At 34.0% G+C, this 18,694-nt stretch overlaps 1 protein-coding gene across 1 annotated transcript; it reads right to left on the bottom strand.

Moving 5' to 3' along the window:
• Positions 1-2,213: 2,213 nt before the first annotated feature.
• Positions 2,214-18,251, bottom strand: stard15 (StAR-related lipid transfer (START) domain containing 15). Its single transcript, XM_056472253.1, has 6 exons — positions 17,890-18,251; positions 14,043-14,190; positions 10,660-10,763; positions 8,044-8,161; positions 5,534-5,586; positions 2,214-3,694 (listed from the first exon to the last, which is right to left on the bottom strand). Exons 1-6 carry the CDS (start codon positions 18,034-18,036, stop codon positions 3,476-3,478), a joined length of 789 nt encoding a protein of 262 aa, XP_056328228.1. The 5' UTR covers positions 18,037-18,251; the 3' UTR covers positions 2,214-3,475.
• Between the last annotated feature and the right edge of the window lie 443 nt (positions 18,252-18,694).

Genomic DNA, 18,694 nt, shown 5'->3' with positions numbered 1-18,694 from the left:
AATTCAACTATACATAAATATATACATATAAATAGTATATATATATATATATATAAATATATATATATATATTTTTTTTTTTTTAATTTTTTTTTTATTTTAATAAATTCAATTATTATTTGTATTATTATAATTAAAAAGCCATTTATATTTTAATAAAATCTAAAATTAAAAAATAAATAATTTGGAATAATTTTTGTATTTTATCAAATCAAATTTATTTACTTCTATTAATTTAATTATTCATTCATTCCTAAATTAAATTAAATTACGTTAAATTTTGGTAGAATTTTTCTCCATGTAGGTCCCTGGAATACAGTTGGTAACTTTTAACCTTTTACACTTTGTTTTGAGTAAAAAACACCAAGAACAACAACACTACTATTCATTCATTCATTCATTCATTCATTCATTCATTCATTTCCTTTTCGGCTTAGTCCCTTTATTAATCATGGGTTGCCACAGAGGAATGAACCACCAACTTATCCAGCATATGTTTTACATAGCGGATGCCCTTCCAGCTGCAACCCATCATTTGGAAACACCCATACACTCTCATTTACACACATACTCTACAGGCAACTTAGCTTATTTAATTCACCTATAGTCTTCTGTTGACTGTGGGGGACACTGGAGCACCCAGAGGAAACCCACACGAACATGGGGAGAACATGCAATCTCCACACGAAAATGCCAACTGACCCAGCCCAGGCACGAACCAGCGATCTCTTGCTGTGAGGCGACAGCGCTACCCACTGCACCACCACGCCGCCCACAACACTATTGTTACTACCACTAAATAATTAAAAAACAGTTTTATAAATACAAGAGCAAACGTTTTATTCTTAAGACAATGCATTAAGAAAAATGCCACTGAGTGAAAATCACACACAGAGATCCAAACCTAAACAGAGTTGATTTTTACAGCCCCTGAGGTCTTCAAGGCAGTGAAATACAGACTAAATCTCCTGAAGGAAAAAGATTGGTGCAAGTTCTTGCTATAAGCCAGTGTTTCTTAACCTTGTACCTGGTCAACCACGGACCACCAGCTCTGCATATTTTTCATGTCTCCTTAAACAAACACACCTGATTCAGATCAACAGCTCATTAGCAGAGACTGAAAGACCTGTAATGGGTGGGACAGACAAAGGAGACGTCCAAAACATGCAGTGTTGGTGGTCTCCCAGGAACGTGGTTGAGAAACACTGTTATAAGTAATCTCAATCAGGAAACCCTTACCTCAGACTACAGGGCAGAAAGGTGTGTTTTACCTGTTATTTACTATAACTGCCTGACACAGGAGTAATTTTGCAGTTTCGGGGGTACATACATTTGCACTGGGATTTGAAAATGTTGAGTACTAAAGTTATTACACTTACAGAATATTTAAGGTAAGACACTGCAGTCGAATAGGGTCCAAATAACTATTTGTCACCATCTATACTTCCCCTTTAATGTGCTTGATTGAGCACATTAAAGAAGAATTGCAAACATTTTTTGGTCACGCTTTATTTTGATGGTCCATTTGTTGAAGTTAAATTGCATCTACATGCCAACTAATTCTCATTAGATTATAAGTAGACTAGGTTGTGGTTAGGGTTTAGGTTGGGTTTTGGGTTAGTGTAAGTTGACATGTACTTGCAAAGTTTCTTATAGTCTGTTGAAGGAGCAGTATCAGCAGAAATTAAGCAGACAGTCTACTAATACTCAATTGGACCATCAAAGTAAAGTACTACCCATTTTTAATTACAAGTTTTCTAAAATGTTATAATCGAATATGCAAAGAATGCCTTATTTCATTACATATGTGCTAGTTTGCATACAGTACAATTCTAGCATAAAACAATCTCAGGATAAGGTTCAGAATGTCACATTTTACTACAAGTACAATTCTCGCTATTAACAAACCATTACCTAAGACTTTTAGTTCAATAAAGTACTAATTTGCTGCTTATTAATAGTAAGATATAATAGTTGGGTTTAGGTATTAGGCAGGATTACAAATGTAGAATAAGATCATACTTTATAATTTATAATACATAGCCAATGTCTTAATAATATGCAGGTAATAAGCCAGTATGTAATTAGCGTCAAATTTTTTTACAGAGGGGATTATTCCATAATACTAAAACTACCACAAACATGAAGAAAATAAAAATGTAAAAAATAAAACTTAACAACTTTTTTTGTAGAAGAAAATGTATGAACATATCCCTCTCTAATATTCTTCAAAATACCGAATTATATAAAACTGTGAAGTTTTATGTTTGTAAGAGCTAGTCACTTTCAAAAAATGGGCTCTAAAATGTGTAATGTAATTGAAATCAACAGATGCAAATTGATAAAGTGTGACAATATATATTATTATTATTTTATAAATGCATGAAGAAAGTGTTTTGCCTGCAGTGTCTCACCCTAAAGGGTTAGTTCACCCAAAAATTCTGTTATTAATTACTCACATTCATGTTGTTCTATAATCCCCTGAGACCTTCATTCCTCTTTGGAACACAAATTAAGATTTTTTTAGTTTAAATCCAAAATCTCTCGCATTAATGAAAACAAGGGTTTTGGAAAGAAACCAAAAACATTGTCAAATCATTTCATGGTGGTTCTACTGTAATCACATTTAAAGCTCCACATGTGTGGGGGCAAAGAACGTAAAAACAACTTCTATGTACTGTTTCCAGCTAAATCGGGTCCTGGTGCCTGTTTACTGTGAGCAATACAATTCTTATTGCTCATAGTACTCTGATGACCTGATGAGGAAAACCTTTACAGTGTTTTTAACTGTTTTTGGGACTACGAAATGCAGCCGTAAGTACTTCCGGCTACACAATTCGCGGTCTCCAGAAACATCCGCGGAACTACATTTTCGGTTGCGGCGGGAAAGCCCTCCACACGGAGGTAAGCGGTCAGTCGGCAAGCGCGAAAGGGAACTGCTACATAATTCGTGGTCTCCAGAAACGTCCATGGGACTACGTTTTCAGAATGAGCCTGGGTTGATAATTACTGTTGAACCACTGAAGTTACATGGAATTGTTTTTCTGTCGTTTTCTCAACTTTGAACGTCTTGTGATTGTTGCTGTCTATGGAGGATGAGAGGGCTCGTGATTGTTGCTGTCTATGGAGGATGAGAGGGCTCGGGATTGTTGCTGTCTATGGAGGATGAGAGAGCTCTTGGATTTCATCTAAAATATCTTAATTTTGTCTCCCAAACATAAAAGAAAGTCTCGGGGGATTGAAATAACACAAGGCTGCGTAATTAATTACAATTTAATTTTTTGGGGTGAACTAATCCTTTAATAAAAATCTGTAAGACGATCTGTTAACTTTGAATGTTTACACAATAAAAGATGACTACAACAGCTGTCAACCGAACTGTGTTGAGTGTATGGAGGTCTTGAAATCTCTGCAAAACACTATAATGTTAGTTTGTTCTGTGCCTGATCTCCAGGACGGATGTGAGAGAGCAGTTTTAGGTCTCGTCATCATCGCTGTGGTGCTGGGCTTTCTCCTCGCTGACGCCGCTCTCGTCAATGTTCTCCAGTGAATCTGCTCTCTGCACCGTCAGATCCGCCACGTTGATGCAGGGCAGTGTGTTCTGCTCCGGGAACCTCCACGGCTTCAGATTCGGTTCATGTTTTCGTTTCCACTCTGGATACTTCAGACAGGCCTTGTAAATCTTTTTCATTGCCTGCATGTGCAGAGAAAGATCGATCGATTCGGACCATTAGCATTTTTTGACATTACATCATGTGTCTATTGGTGCGTTCCAAATGGGATAAATTGGCCTACAAAGGGAACTTCAGAGTGAGAGCAATTATGGGAATAATGAAGTGTCATTTCACATGCTTAAAGGGACAGTTCACCAAAATTTCTCTTAATCATTTTTTCATCCTTCACTTGTTCCAAACCTGTTTTTTCTTCTGTTCAACACGAAAGAAGATATTGTGAAGAAATCTGTAAAGTGGTAACCACTAAGATCCTCAGTATTTGTTTTCCTACTGTGGAAGTCAATGTTTAAAGCTTTTCAGCATTCTTCAAAATATTTCCTTTTTGTTCCGCAAAATAAAGAAAGTCATAAATATTTAGAACCACTGGAGGGAGAGTAAATCTCTGAGTAAATATTCTTTTTGTTATGGTGAACTATAGATATCCATGGTAGGAAAGTAAATTATGGAAATTAATGGCTAAGAGTTTCCAATATTTTCCAGAAGATCCTCTTTTGTGTTCAACAAGAGAAAGAAAGTTAAGCATGTTTGGAAGAAGTGAAGGCTATGATGAGTAAAAAAAATAACAAAAGATGATAGAATACAAAAATTTCTGTGAATTTTTGCTTTTAAATTGAGATGTTACAGAAATGTTTTTTAATGAATAATGTTTGGTCCCTTTGACCCTTTATCTCTCTCTGTAAAGAGAGGGAGTAAAAGAGACATTCAGAATAGATTGCAGCATTTACACATAAAAAAATTGCTAATTTGTAACCAGCAGATGGCAGCAGAGGAAAACTGAAATGTGTAAGGTTGAGTTTTACTGACAGCAAAGCTGTAATTAGTTACATTTTTAAAGTATATTAAAATATAAATTTAAATAATACCATACTCAAAACTGATATATTTTTTACATATTTTATATAAAACGTACAATAATATTTTACAATAATTATATTCTACTTTTTAGAGCCGTGTTTCCCAACCCTGTTCCTGGAGGGACACCAACAGTACATATTTTGGATGTCTCCTTTATCTGACTCATTCAGGTTTTGGAGTCTCTTCTAATGTCCTGATGAATTGATTCAGGTGTGTTTGATTAGGAAGAGGTTGAAAACCTGTACTGTTGGTGTGCCTTCAGGAACAGGGTTGGGAAACACTGTTTTAGAGCATGCTGAATAAGTTGCACTAAGATTTTGTCAGTTATTTTATATATTTAGATTAAAGAAAAAAATATAATTATGTTCCAAAATACATGTAAAAATGTCATTTTTATAACACAATTTACAAAAGCTGTTTTAATATTTTACAATATTTTATGTAACTTGTCTGCAACCGTGTTGGTGGCTCAGTGGTTAGCACTGTTGCCTCACAGCAAGAAGGCCGCTGGTTTGAGTTCGGGCTGAGTCAGTTGTCATGTCTGTTTGGAGTTTGCATGTTCTCCCTGTGTTCGTGTGGGTTTCCTCCGGGTGCTCCAGTTTCCCCCACAGCCCACAGACATACGCTACAAGTAAATTAAATAAGCTACATTTGCCATAGTGTATGTGTGTGAATTAGTGTGTATGGGTGTTTCCCAGTACTGGGTTACAGCTGGAAGGGCATCTGCTGTGTAAAATATATGCTGAATAAGTTGGTGGTTCTTTACACTGTGGTGACCCCTGATGAATAAAGAGACTAAGCTGAAGGAATATGAATGAATGTCTCCAATAATATTTCCCAATAACAGTTTACACTTCTTTTTCATTTTTTAGTGTGTCATTCTCATGCAAATATATATAAAAATCAAAGGTTAAGAATAAATCTTTCCAGTAAATGGTTCTTACCTTTGGTGCCACAAACTGTGAGACCCTGTTCACTACCCACTTGGGTAAAGACCCTAAAAGAAAAAGCAAAGAAGAAGTTTTAAAATAAGATACTCCACTGTTAAATGTGTACTCAGTAGCACTACAAATCAGGTCCCGATGGTTAATGCATTATTTACTATAAGCCTTATTGACACTAATGTTGTCTAGGACAAAGTCTCAGAATAGCATTTTAATGTTGTTGATAAACCCTTGGCTTACTGAGGTGCGTTATCAGTCACCTTTGAAGAAATATTGGCATAACTGTCTCTTTCAATGTATAAAGTGTGGTTTGGATAGTTTTTTGGACTATTGGACCTAATGTCAGGAATAAAGAGAATATAATGTAATTCTAAAAAGTGTATACTCCTGGAAATCTCTGCAATTTTACAAAATAATACTTTTGTTTTCTACAAACCCCTCTGATAGACACTGTAATTTTGTCTCTGTGTCGTTGGCGTCTGCTGTAATAAACTGACTGTAAGTGTCTGTCCCACAGGTCACAAACAGCTGGTGCATCACAGCAACGGACGACATTAATAATCAAAGCCATCGCTTCGAGCAGCACGGAAAAGATGACATCAGCAAATTCATAAAATATGTGTAAAGCAGCAGTTTCAAAGGCTTCCTGGCTCTTCACTCGCAACAGCACCACATCGTACACAAACGCAGAAGAAAAAAGGAGACCATCCTCAACATGTTATGTAATTATTACACCACGAAACAGACTTTCAATCTAATCACATTAAAAAAAAAAACATCATGATGAAACCAAACTGCTCTGATGTACTGTTATTATGGCAAGCCGTTTAACATTTAGTCTATAAAACAATAGTATCTATTTTTATGCTATTAGTACTTTTTCTTTAGATAATCTGCTAGTATATTTCTCATTAAGTACTAGTACTTATTTATTAGATAGTTGTACTTTAACACAATACTTTAAATTCAACAACTTTGTTGAATTAAATCCATGTATTTCTTCTTAACTGTGTGCAGTGTTGGGGAAAGTTACTTTCGAAAGTAATGCCTTACAGTATTGGGTTACTCCACAAAAACGTAACTAGTTGCGTTACTGGTTACTTTTTATGGTCAGTAATGCATTACGTTACTTTTGAGTTACTATTGTGCTACTTTTTCTGACTAGGCTGAGGTTTGATCTCTTTCAGAACTTGCAAGGGTTCTTCTTTTTTTTTTAAATAGAGGAGATCTGCAATAAACAACACATTGTATGACCTTCATGTACCTTTAAAAAAATGTAAAAATGAATGTAGCATAATGTTTTCTTCAGAGAACTGTCTGACCCAAAGCTCTACATGCTGTATTTATGGATTAATGAAAGTTTAAAGCAATGTAATAGAGCCTAGTTTTTATGTAATAGATAATAGTATTTACTCATCTTATCTGATAGATACTAGTACTTTCTGATAGAGGTATTCATACATAAATATATATATTCGTTAGATGCTAGTAGTTATTTTTTATAGGCACTAGTAATTATTCATTAGACACTATTCATTCATTCATTCATTCATTCATGAATTTTCCTTCAGCTTAGTCTCTATTTCAGATGTCACCATAACAGAATGAACCTCCAACTATATGTTTTACGCAGCGGATGCCCTTCCAGCTGCAACCCAGTACTGGGAAACACCCATACGCTCTCACATTCATTCACACACACATACTCATAAACTATGGAAAACTTAGCTTACCCAATTCAATTCACTTATAGCATGTCTTTGAAACCGGAACTCCCACGCCAACACGGGGAGAACATGCAAACGCCACACAAAAATGCCAACTGGCCCAGCCGGGACTCGAACTAGCAACCTTCTTACTGTGAGGTGACAGTGTTAACCACTGAGCCACCGTGCTGCCCATTAGACACTATTATCTTATGTAATTATTAGTAAATGTAGAAAAAATTAGAAAATGTATCTTACTTCTCATGTCTTGTCTTGTACTCTTATGTTATGACTAGTCAAAATAGATACAGTTCAAATATAATAACTAAAATTATTACTAGTACCTAATAAGAGATATTGCTAGTAAACAAGCTATGTATTAATAAGAACCTAATATGTACCTAATATGTAAATGCTTGTATATAATGAATAGGTACTATTGTATTTTAAAAGGTGGCAAAGAATAAATACTAAAGAATAAGCTCTTTTAGATAATGAATAAGTACTAGTAGTAGTTGATGAAAAATATTCTAGTGTCTTAAAAAACAAGTACCGGTAACCTAAAAATGCATGTTTTATAGAATAAATGTAAAAATGGCTTGCCATAGAGTTCTTGTATAAACAGCAACAGCTCTGAAACTGTAAACAGTGTAAGTGTCATGTAAACACGTATATTCACAGTGTACTTTTCCACTTTCAAAGAAGACCCTCTGATGTTCTGAGCCCAATGGACTAACATTTCGAAGCCTAACCTTTATTTACTTTAGTTTTATATTTGCTCTGAATAAAATTAGGAAAGTTCACCTCGTGGGTCCACTTGTGTTAAATAGTAAAGAGTACAGCAGTTTGCTCCATTGGATTGGATCAAGTATCCAGTGAGTAACGACACAGCTCTGACATAATCCTTCTTTGGTGGGTATTCCTGAAAAATAGCAACAGCGAGAGCTTAGTTTCATGAGCTTATTTAAAGATTAGAGCTTATTGTAAGATTTGATCATTTACACAAACAAGCGTGACCATTATTTAACTAACCAGTTTTGAAATTGTGTAAAACCCAAAGCATACATGAATTGAATTGAATTGAATTGAATTGAATTGAATTGAATTGAATTGAATTGAATTGAATTGAATTGAATTGAATTTAATTTAATTTAATTTAATTTAATAAATACACAGACATGAAATATGTTTGAGGAGAGGTATGCAATATTGACTAGAGATATCTCAATAATTTGAGGAAACGATTTTTAAACAGTAATTTGCTTATTAGGGATGAAACTTAGTGTAGGCCTGTCAGATCAAAACATTAGCTATGCGTTATGTAAATAAAAAAAGCAGATTTTTTAGAATTTTTTTAGTTTCTATTTAAATAAAAATATAGTTTCTACTTTCTAATTAAAAATTCATAAAAACAAAAACAAAATCATAATTAAGTTTTGTAAGTGAGCAACAATAATTGTGAAGTTTAATGGCAGATTTTTGCTCTGGGGTGAACATTAAAGAAACCATTTGTCATTTATTGTTCATTTAAACTGCTCTTAACATGACAGACATGTCAGCCACATGAGCATTTTACAAACCTGATGTAGAATATTTATAATAAATATTTATTAAACTTTTAAATGTGTTACTTGTATTATTTCTTATACCCTGATTTGGAGGACATGAATCAAATGTACATTTCTGTTCAGTATAACAATAACACTTGTTCAAATTGTGTATAAATATTCTGATTTACAATTAAACTTGTTAACCGTAAAATCATCATTCATTTTTATCATCACAATCACTGGAAAAAACATTATGTTGTTTGTGGGTTCTATGATAACGTTATTCAACAGAATACATTAAGTATAAATACAAACGAAACAATGGTCCCTCGACTGATTTGAGACCTATCCGCAATTCTCACGAACAGATAAATAATCTGTGTGACGAAACGAATATAAACTAATGAAAAACATAAATGTTATAGTGAACATTTATTAAACATATTGTAGTTTTAGAACTGAAAAGAATATATTGATATAATCATTTTAACATTTTATCACCTACCCTTAATCACACCCAATTCATTTAAATAGAGAAAGTGGGACTGCAGCCAGCCACTAGGGGGCGACTGAAATGTTTGCGCTTCACTTTTGAGGAAAGGTTTGGCACAGCATGGATTTTTTTTCCATCTTTTAATATTTAAGACACTTTTTTTCTCACAAACTGTATTTCACAGACTATACAGTAGAGATGGGTGCAATTTTAGTGCAGCACCATCTTTTATGAATCAATGATTAAAGATGATTAAAGGAACAAAATGTTGCTGTGTTGTACTGACATGCATAAATTTAATGCATTGACTTTGTTTCAAACTATTTTAGTGGGTAAAACTGAGAAAACTTACAATGTCTCAAAATTCACTTAACTTTGTCGAGTTGCTGTATAAAATCTATTTCACATTTTCTATCACACTCAAGTTCTGATAAATGGCAGAAAGTAGTCAATAAAGCAATACGGACATTAACGAATAGCACAAAATCACTAATTGGCAATAGAGATTATGGATTACAATAAATGTAACAAATTCAGAGAGTATACACTGTAAAAACATTCATAAATTAGCAGTATTCCATATTTCGTCATTCATGTTAGGTTTTTGTTTTTGTTTTCATTTATTTATGCTTTGAATTGCATTATGGGACCTTGATCTTTCCTCCAAAACCTTTAGATGTTGAAAAACTGACATTTTTTATATGTTTAATAGTTTGAAGTGATATATTTTCTGTGTTTGTATTGTAAATTACGGTACAAAAATCTGGTTATAAACTGCCAGCAGTTTTTCTGTCATTTTACAGACTAATTTCTGTAAATATTATTTCTTAGAGTTAAATTTTCAACATTAAAAGTCAATAGAGCAGAGATCAATATCTTATAATCCAATTTATTTCTGTAAATAAATGGGAAATTCCTGTCAATCATACGAAATACGAAAACTGTTCATTACAGATATGTTTTTTTTACCCTGTTGAGCAGATACACCACACATCCACGGATGACGACCAGGACGATTAAATATCTAACTAGGACTGATTGGTATATTGAAGATTTGTACACATTAAATTAAGCAATCAACATCTTGTGTCAGATTTTCCATGGAGAAAATAAAGAAAAGACACAAGCCCGTTGACGTTAGACAAATCATTATTCATTACAACATGGGGATTGGATCACCCGACGGTGTATTTGATACCCCTGTCAGACTTTTGCCACCGATCTGTCCTCTTCTGTTTCAAGAGACTCAAGACCTGGAAGGCTGACCTACATACCGACTGACACACTGTGCTGGGACTATATTATGAGCTCTGCCAAAATGACTAATACAGTCAGAACTTCTACAGACCTAACAATCTGGACCAAACACAGACATACCGGGTGTTTGACAGAGTAGTTGATTATCAGATAGTCATTTCCAAGAGGAAGCCATGACCGCATGGTGACAAAGTCTCTGTTCTTCAGTGGAGTTGGACATTTCCCTGAGACAGTAAACAAAGATGTGGTTTAAAGCATGGAAATATAACAAGACAAACTTGCATCACTGATTAATAAATTATTAGCTATTTGCATTAAAAAACTGCCATGTGTACATAACAAATATTGAATTAAATATCCCCCTATCCCTGACTCACTAAAATCATGTTATTTGGCAGTCAGTTTTAGAGACTTTAGTTGATAAAAGAAGGCAAATTATTGATGCCAAACAAGTATTAGAGACACTAAATGGTATTTGTTATGATGATATCACACTGTAAACCCTACTGTTGTCTTTACTTAAACAATTAAGTAAAGTTGACTGAACATAACTTAAAATTTAGCATTTTGGTCCTATCACTTAAAAATATGAGTTGATTTAACTTATGTACCATGAAAATGCATAAACTTAAGATTTCAAGTGTAGTGAGCTCAAAATCATAATTAATCCTTTGAAAAAAAATAGGTCATTTCACAAATGTAGTCTTGACTGTAAAATTCTAATATGTGCAACCTTTTAAGTGCAAGGTTTTGTTTTAAAATCAGAAAACAAAAGGCTTCAGATATAACTATTCATCATAATGTGAATAAATGGCTACTTATTTTTTGTTTAAAATTTATTCAAACATTTTTTCATAGTATATTATTACACACTGAAAACCTAATAAGTTGACTGAAATAAATTAATTGAGTAAACTCGTTGCCTCAATTTAATTGAGTGATGGTCTCCCAAAACTTGCATAATTAAGTTTATTTAACTTGCCGGTTTTGTAGACTATAGTTAAATTAGTATAATCTACTTAAGTACTAAGTTTGGTGAACTGAACAATTTAAGTATAGTCTACAAAACCGGCAAGTTAAATAAACTTAAATATGCACGTTTTGGGAGACTCCATTACTCAATTAAATTGAGGCAACGAGTTTACTCAATTAATTTAGCTCAGTCAACTTATTAGGGCTTTCAGTGCAGGGGACAGAGACATGCATCATAGTTGATGATTTAATATTAATAGTTTCATAGACATTGCTTTGTGAAACAGTACCATTAGAAATTTCGAAATGACCGTCAAGTTTTATCCGCTGATTGTTTTAGAAATAAAGCGGCCTATGATAGTTGGTGTTAAATGCTTGTGCTTTTCCAAAGTAGGATGCATTCTGATTGGCTTTCCATTTTTTTATCATTCATACTCTTAAAATTAAGTTGTTTTGAAAATGAGTTCCAACAATCAGTGTAGTTCATCTGTGTCACTATATAGTGTGGCTATTTATTTTTTCACATTGAAATAATATTTCTATGCTTATGGTTATAGCATTTGGTGTAAAAGAGCTTTATGTCTGTAATCAAATTTCTCAAAAAATGTTTACTGTTGAATGCAAAATATATAAATTTATTAGCCCTCCTGTGAAATTTTAATTGCTTTTCAAATATTTGACATGAGATATTTAACAGAGCGGGGACATTTCACAGTATTCCTATCATATAGTATATTTTGCTTGTAGTTTTAAAATATTTTTTAGGGTCAGTATTATTATTCCTTAAGATTTTTTTTCTCAACTGGCTACAGAACAAACTACTGTTGTCCAGTGACTTAACCTAAATTGCCCAGTTAGACTAATTAGCCTAATTAGGCCGGTAACACTTGACAATAACAGTACATGAATAATGATGGATTAATATGTAAACTAAACATTACTTTATTATGAACTAATGATGAGTTAATGCACGCAATAATCATGAACTAACTCTAACTAAACATGAGTCACAAGAGTTCATGTGTGAATAACGCTACCTTAATTACTTGTTAGTACATGTTGTCAATTAATGTATTAACAAAGACTATAGAACACACAGACATGTCACTTGTATTGTTTTAAATGGAGAAAACTGTAACGGTAAATATGGCAAATAAACCCTGCCTTCTAGTACAGGAGCCAATTGTCGATCGCTATATGGCGAATAAGGCCCGCCTTCTAGTACAAGAGCCAATCATCGATTGCTATAGACTGACAACACTCTGGGGGAGGGGCTCAGACCAGACATGAGTTTCAGCAGATTTTGTGTAATTTGGATATTTAGAAATGAAACTAAAGAGACAGTAGTTGTTGAGTTTTATTGGTGATTCCTAAAATGAAATTCAATCATAAGCTCGGCAAGTAGTTTTGGAGAATATGATGTTTCCCCATTCAGACAGAATGCATTTCAAAGAAGGCATTTCGCAGAGTGAAATGACTTGTCTTAATGGGGCTTTGGTATTAATTAACATTTAAGTTTAAGCTAAATGTAACCAACCTGAACTCATGAGCTGTTAATGTACTCATGAACTCCTGTGTTTAAACTGTTGATGTTGACAGAACACTTTTCTATTGTTATTCAGTGTAAACACACTAGACGGACATGCATAAGGGATTTTTGAGTAGTTAAGAATGGGTTAATGATGATGTGACCCTTCAAGTAAAGTCATGATATAATTATACATGAACAGATAACAGATTATTATACATAACAAACAATCATGTACTAACAAGTAATTAAAGTAGCAGTTCACACATGAACTCATGTGACTCATGTTGTAGTTAAAGTTAGTTCATAATTAGTGTGTGCATTAACTCGTCATTAGTCCATTATAAAGCAATGTATAGATTATATATATTAATCCATCATTATCCATGTACTGTTATTGTAAAGTCTTACACTTTAAGCTGAATAGTATCTTGCAAAATAACTAGTTAAATATTAAGTACTGTCATCATGGCAAAGACAGAAAAAAATGTACTAAAAATATTATTTAAAAATTGAAAGTATTTGATATTCCACACAATTCCTTTATGTTTCACAAAACAAATCAATTAAGTTCACTTAATTGTTTTCAAATTTGTTTCCAAATTTAAGTGGATTGAACACAAAACAATTAAGTTGTCGCCAAAAAATGTAGCAATTTTTGAACTCATTTATAATAAGTAGCTTGAACAAGCAGCAAAGGTGGTTTTTGAATGTATTTGTTTATGAATGTATTTCTACACTAATGTATTTGTACATGATTTCTCTTGTAATGTCATTTTGAATTATTTTTATCCATGTCACATCATAAATTATTGCTGATACCAATGCAGAGTATATAGTAGAGCACCGCATTAGAGTCCTTCAACCATAAGCACTCGAATGATTTTCAACCTGAGCACAAATATTGGCTTGAAAATGCTTAAAAAGTGTACTGGTGTGCTGTTCCAGGATCAAGGTGGAAATAACAGCTCATTTCAGACAAGGAGACAAAGGAATGACTCACAGGAATAATATCCTACATCTGCATTAACTGTCAGCCTTCCAATATCGAAAGTGTCAATCATGTTGGTGTCCCATTTTTTCCGGTAGCTTGTGTCATGCAAGACGTCGTAGAGAGTCTCCGCTGTCACGTCCTTGCACACGATTCTCATCTAGGAAAAAAGACAGACACGAACTCATTCAAATGAAAAGAACTTTTCCATTACAGCTGAATTCAAACTGTGCTCAGCGGAGAAAAATCTCCTGTAGTTTAACCGTGATGAAGTGCTGACATTGTGCTGACAAAGGCCAGCTCCCATTTATACACAGATCTATTCGTTTGCTTATCTTTAAAAGCATTGCTTTCTGTGTGACTCAGCCATGTCAGGTCACAAAGAGTAAAAGTTGACACAGCAAACAGCGTGAATAATAGGATCTTCGGTAGAGTTAGAGATACAGTGCAGCTTCAAATTTAAACACGCTGGCCTACAAGCTCATGTGTCGAGTGAAACCGGCGTTTTGTTGTTTTTTTCCATGCATAAGGTAGCTACCTTATCCTTTAACTCTGCCTGAGTTGGGAGGAGGGTCAGGTAAGCATGAATACATCAAATGCAATGTGATCAGATATTGTATGGCTCCGAGTCGCCAGTAACCGTGTAACTCAATCAACTCTACCCTGGCGTCATTTAATAATTTATTCCCAACCCCCTTCAACCCCAGCTTGATCAGTCCCTCCTCATTTCCATCGGGCTGCTTGGAACAAGTTTTATTTAGTCTGTATGAATGGAATGTCGTCAAAGCCTACGAAGCTCAATTATTCATGAAAAGAACGCATCAGTGCCCCGGCGAGCTGCGTGAATTATTAAAGAAGGTCTGTCATCGCCTCCCTCGTTTTTGCAGCTGTAACGGGTCTAAATAGCTTCTTCTCACCTGGCCAAAAAATGGCCCTCATGCAAACAGCTTTAAGTCATTGGCATAGAGGTCAACAAAAGTGCTTTAACTTAAAAAGACCGAAAAAAGGGCCTGACTCTGGTAAGGCAGGAGGAGGGGCTCAGGTTTCCTCATCTGAGCCTGTCGCTACCACGCTTTTTCCGCTCTTAATTTTTCAGCACATCTCATGGGTGCAGTCTGTCCCTGAGAGACCAGTCTTTCATCTCAGAGACTGTGGATCATGAAGCAGTCAGGCCTGGCCGGCTTTACTGTATACGCTGAGTTTCCCCTGGGCAAATGGCCCATAACCATATCTCTGTTTGTTTCTCTAAGATTTTCTCTGAAATGGTCTCCAGTCTGTGAGGAAAGCTACTGTTCAAGATTTTAGAAGATATACTGTAGCGCTGTTTTTGCACCGTTAACGCTGATATACTGCTGTTCTACATTGTATATGTTTTCATTTTTGGTTCACATTCAGTTTCATTTTTTTAAAGAGAACATTTTAATGTTTTTTACAATACAATTACAGTTGAAGTCAGAATTATTAACCCCCTTTGAATTTCTTTTCTTTTTTAAATATTTCCCAAATTATGATTAACAGAGCAAGGAAATTTTCACAGTATGTCTGATAATATTTTTTTCTTCTAGAGAAAGTCTTATTTGTTTTATTTCGGCTAGAATCAAAAGCAGTTTAAAAAATTTTAAAAACCATTTTAAGGTCAAAATTATTAGCCCCTTTAGGCTATATATTTTTATGATAGTCTACAGAACAAACCATCGTTATACAATAACTTGCCTAATTACCCTATCCTGCCTAGTTAACCTAATTAACCTAGTTAAGCCTTTAAATGTCACTTTAAGCTGTATAGAAGTATATCTAGTCAAATATTATTTAATGTCATCATGACAAAGACAAAATAAATTAGTTATTAGAAATGAGTTATTAAAACTATTATGTTCAGAAATGTGTTAAAGAAATCTTCTCTCTGCTAAAAAGAAATTGGGGGAAAAATAATCAGGGGGGCTAATAATTCAGGGGGGCTAATAATTCTGACTTCAACTGTATCTGATGGCAGCTAAATTTTCAAGAGCCATTACTTCAGAAATTGTAATTTGTTTTTTTTTTTTTTTGTAATTTGTAATATTGCTTTTCAAGAAACATTTATTTTTAAAAAGTTAACTTTGGTGCAAATAACAGTGATTCTTTGAATTGTTATTTAAATGCTTGACTCATTTTGATCAGTTTATCACTAAGTTTATCGTCTAAGGTTTTAAATACCTGCAGCATTGTATTGTGAGTGAAATTGCAGGGGTTATCTTATTTGTATGAAATTTAGGTGTTAAAGTAAGCTCATCAGATTACATCTGACATGTCGCATTTTCATTTTGATTGATTTCAAACCCTTCCCTCAGGATCTTGATATAGGGTATCTTTGGCAAAAACCAACAGATTCAAATTTTCATTTGTTTCTCGCGCTATTGCTTTGCTAATTTTTAATGGAAGAGGTAGCTGCTGTTTTTAGTACTATTATTGTGTTGTTTGTCTTGTGTGTGTGGTAAATGGTGTAAATCTATTACACTGCAGTACAAATTTCCCCAACAGGGGACATTAAAGTTTACAGTAACAGTACTCATCTGAATAAAGCACACACTGAATAAAAGTCATAATTTTAAAAACAAATGTCATCTCAAACCTTTAAATAGTAGTTTATGTTTTAAGTTTTTATATGCTGTCTTTTTGTATTAGTAGCGTTGGTGGTGTGTATACCTATTTTTATTATACTTGTACTGTAAAACATGTTAATAATGTATGAGTTATTAGACAAAGCTATAAATTAATAGGGAATGGACGTAAACTTTCTAAAATGTATAGACCATAAAGCATTACATCAACATTTTAAACCCCACTGGAAAAAAACAAATGATGAAAGATAATTGTTGATATATATTCTAGAATCACTTTTCCTAATGTTACTAGTATGTTTTCTTACCAGCTCCTATTTAAAAGGTATTACACAGTTAAATACATATATTGACATTATTACTAACATTTCACCAGTTATTTTCACTTTCCTGTAAGAAAGATAAAAAGTCTTTTTTATGTTAAGTTTCTTACAAAAATTTACTTTAAACAACCAAAAGCCATTTATTGTAGTTAAACTATAGTGGTCACAAATTAGTTTTGCTACACTCCCCATATTTAATAATGGTTACTGTAGTAAATATTTAATTATACAAAGAAATGGAAAAAAGTACAAAAAAAGCACAATTACACTTTCACTATATGGAAAATCTTAAATCGAACAAATAAATATTTAAGAGCGACTCAATTTACAGTAAAAACTTGCATAGCCTACAAGTTATAAGTGAATTTTAATGGTAACACATAATCCAATTGGCTATTTAATAAATGATTAGACATACTGGTGAGTAATTGAACAGACATTATTCATTACTGGATTACTATCTAAACAGAAATAGAAGTAAAGGTTAAAACAGCGTTGCTACCTCACAATGCAGAGTTCTCCAACGGTGAATAGCTAGATCTAAAATATTTTACCATAAAAAGAAATATAGGCAGTGGTTAACACTTTAATTGTAATTGCAATAATGCTCCATAAGTTGATTTATCTACATGCATGAACAAACCACGAACAATACATTTATTACATTGTTTTTTCATGTTTCTTAACGTTTTTCTTCAAAAACGATTTCGTCATTGTTACCTCACAGTGCATTGACTAATTTTAACATGCATTATATGTTGTTGAACTATGATTAAGATGCTGTACAAGTACTGAAATATACCCACGGACTACAAAGAAGCAAAATTGTATGAAAATTGGTCAAATTTTAGACAGTAATATCGATGTGGATTGAAAGTAAAGAGTGTAAACAAACTAGTCGTCAGAGTCAATTGATCCGCATTGCAGCGCACTTGCCTTGAGTTTCTGCACACTTTTGCACTCCTCGTCTCGACACCAAACCGTCACTCCTCCTTTATTATAACGGCTGACCCAACCATCCTGACTTTCACATTGGTCTCGAAAAGATAAGAAATCGGTGTCGTCCGGTATCTGGACTGGCATCTTGCCTCCCGGTGCAGTGGATCAGACAGGGCTAAACTCTCCTTTCATAAATGCCCCTGATCCGCTTGTTTTAGCGTTGATTTCCACTTGGCTTTCGGAAGCTGACGAGTCTATGAAGCTGTTTTACAGGTTATCCTACTCTATCTGTTGCAGCAGTGGTAACTGTATTGTTGTATCTAATGTATGATGGAGCAGGTGTATTTGAGCATCCTCTTCAGTCCTGCATCAGTCCCATACTGGAGAGAGGCATTATATAAGTGGGCATCACGTTACCGAAATGTCGTTTTTCAGGTGGAGCAGTCTCTACAAGGGCTCATTTAGTCAGACTGACTGATGATCCATAGATCAGGTGTCATGTTTGTCAATTCAAAGGATTTCTTTTCCGTGGCTGTTTTGTTTAACCTGTGCAGGTGTGTAGCCTGAATCCAAGGTCTACTGTTTCGGACTCTATCGACTTCCCTCAGCCTCACTCCTTTCTATCAAAAATATATAAATAAATGAAGTCACTTCATTTATATAAAGTAAAAAGTCTGCTTATTAGAAGGTAAGCAGTTAAGGATTAATGTCCCAAATAGGTCTTTTGGGTTCTTTGGAAAGGTAATTTCTTCCAGACTCATTGATGTTTTGTCAGAACATACTTGGAAGCCAACAACATAAA

The sequence above is a fragment of the Danio aesculapii genome, chromosome 14 (genome assembly GCF_903798145.1).
Source record: "Danio aesculapii chromosome 14, fDanAes4.1, whole genome shotgun sequence".
Classification (NCBI taxonomy): Eukaryota; Metazoa; Chordata; class Actinopteri; order Cypriniformes; family Danionidae; genus Danio; species Danio aesculapii.
This window is presented reverse-complemented; position numbering and strand designations above follow the sequence as displayed.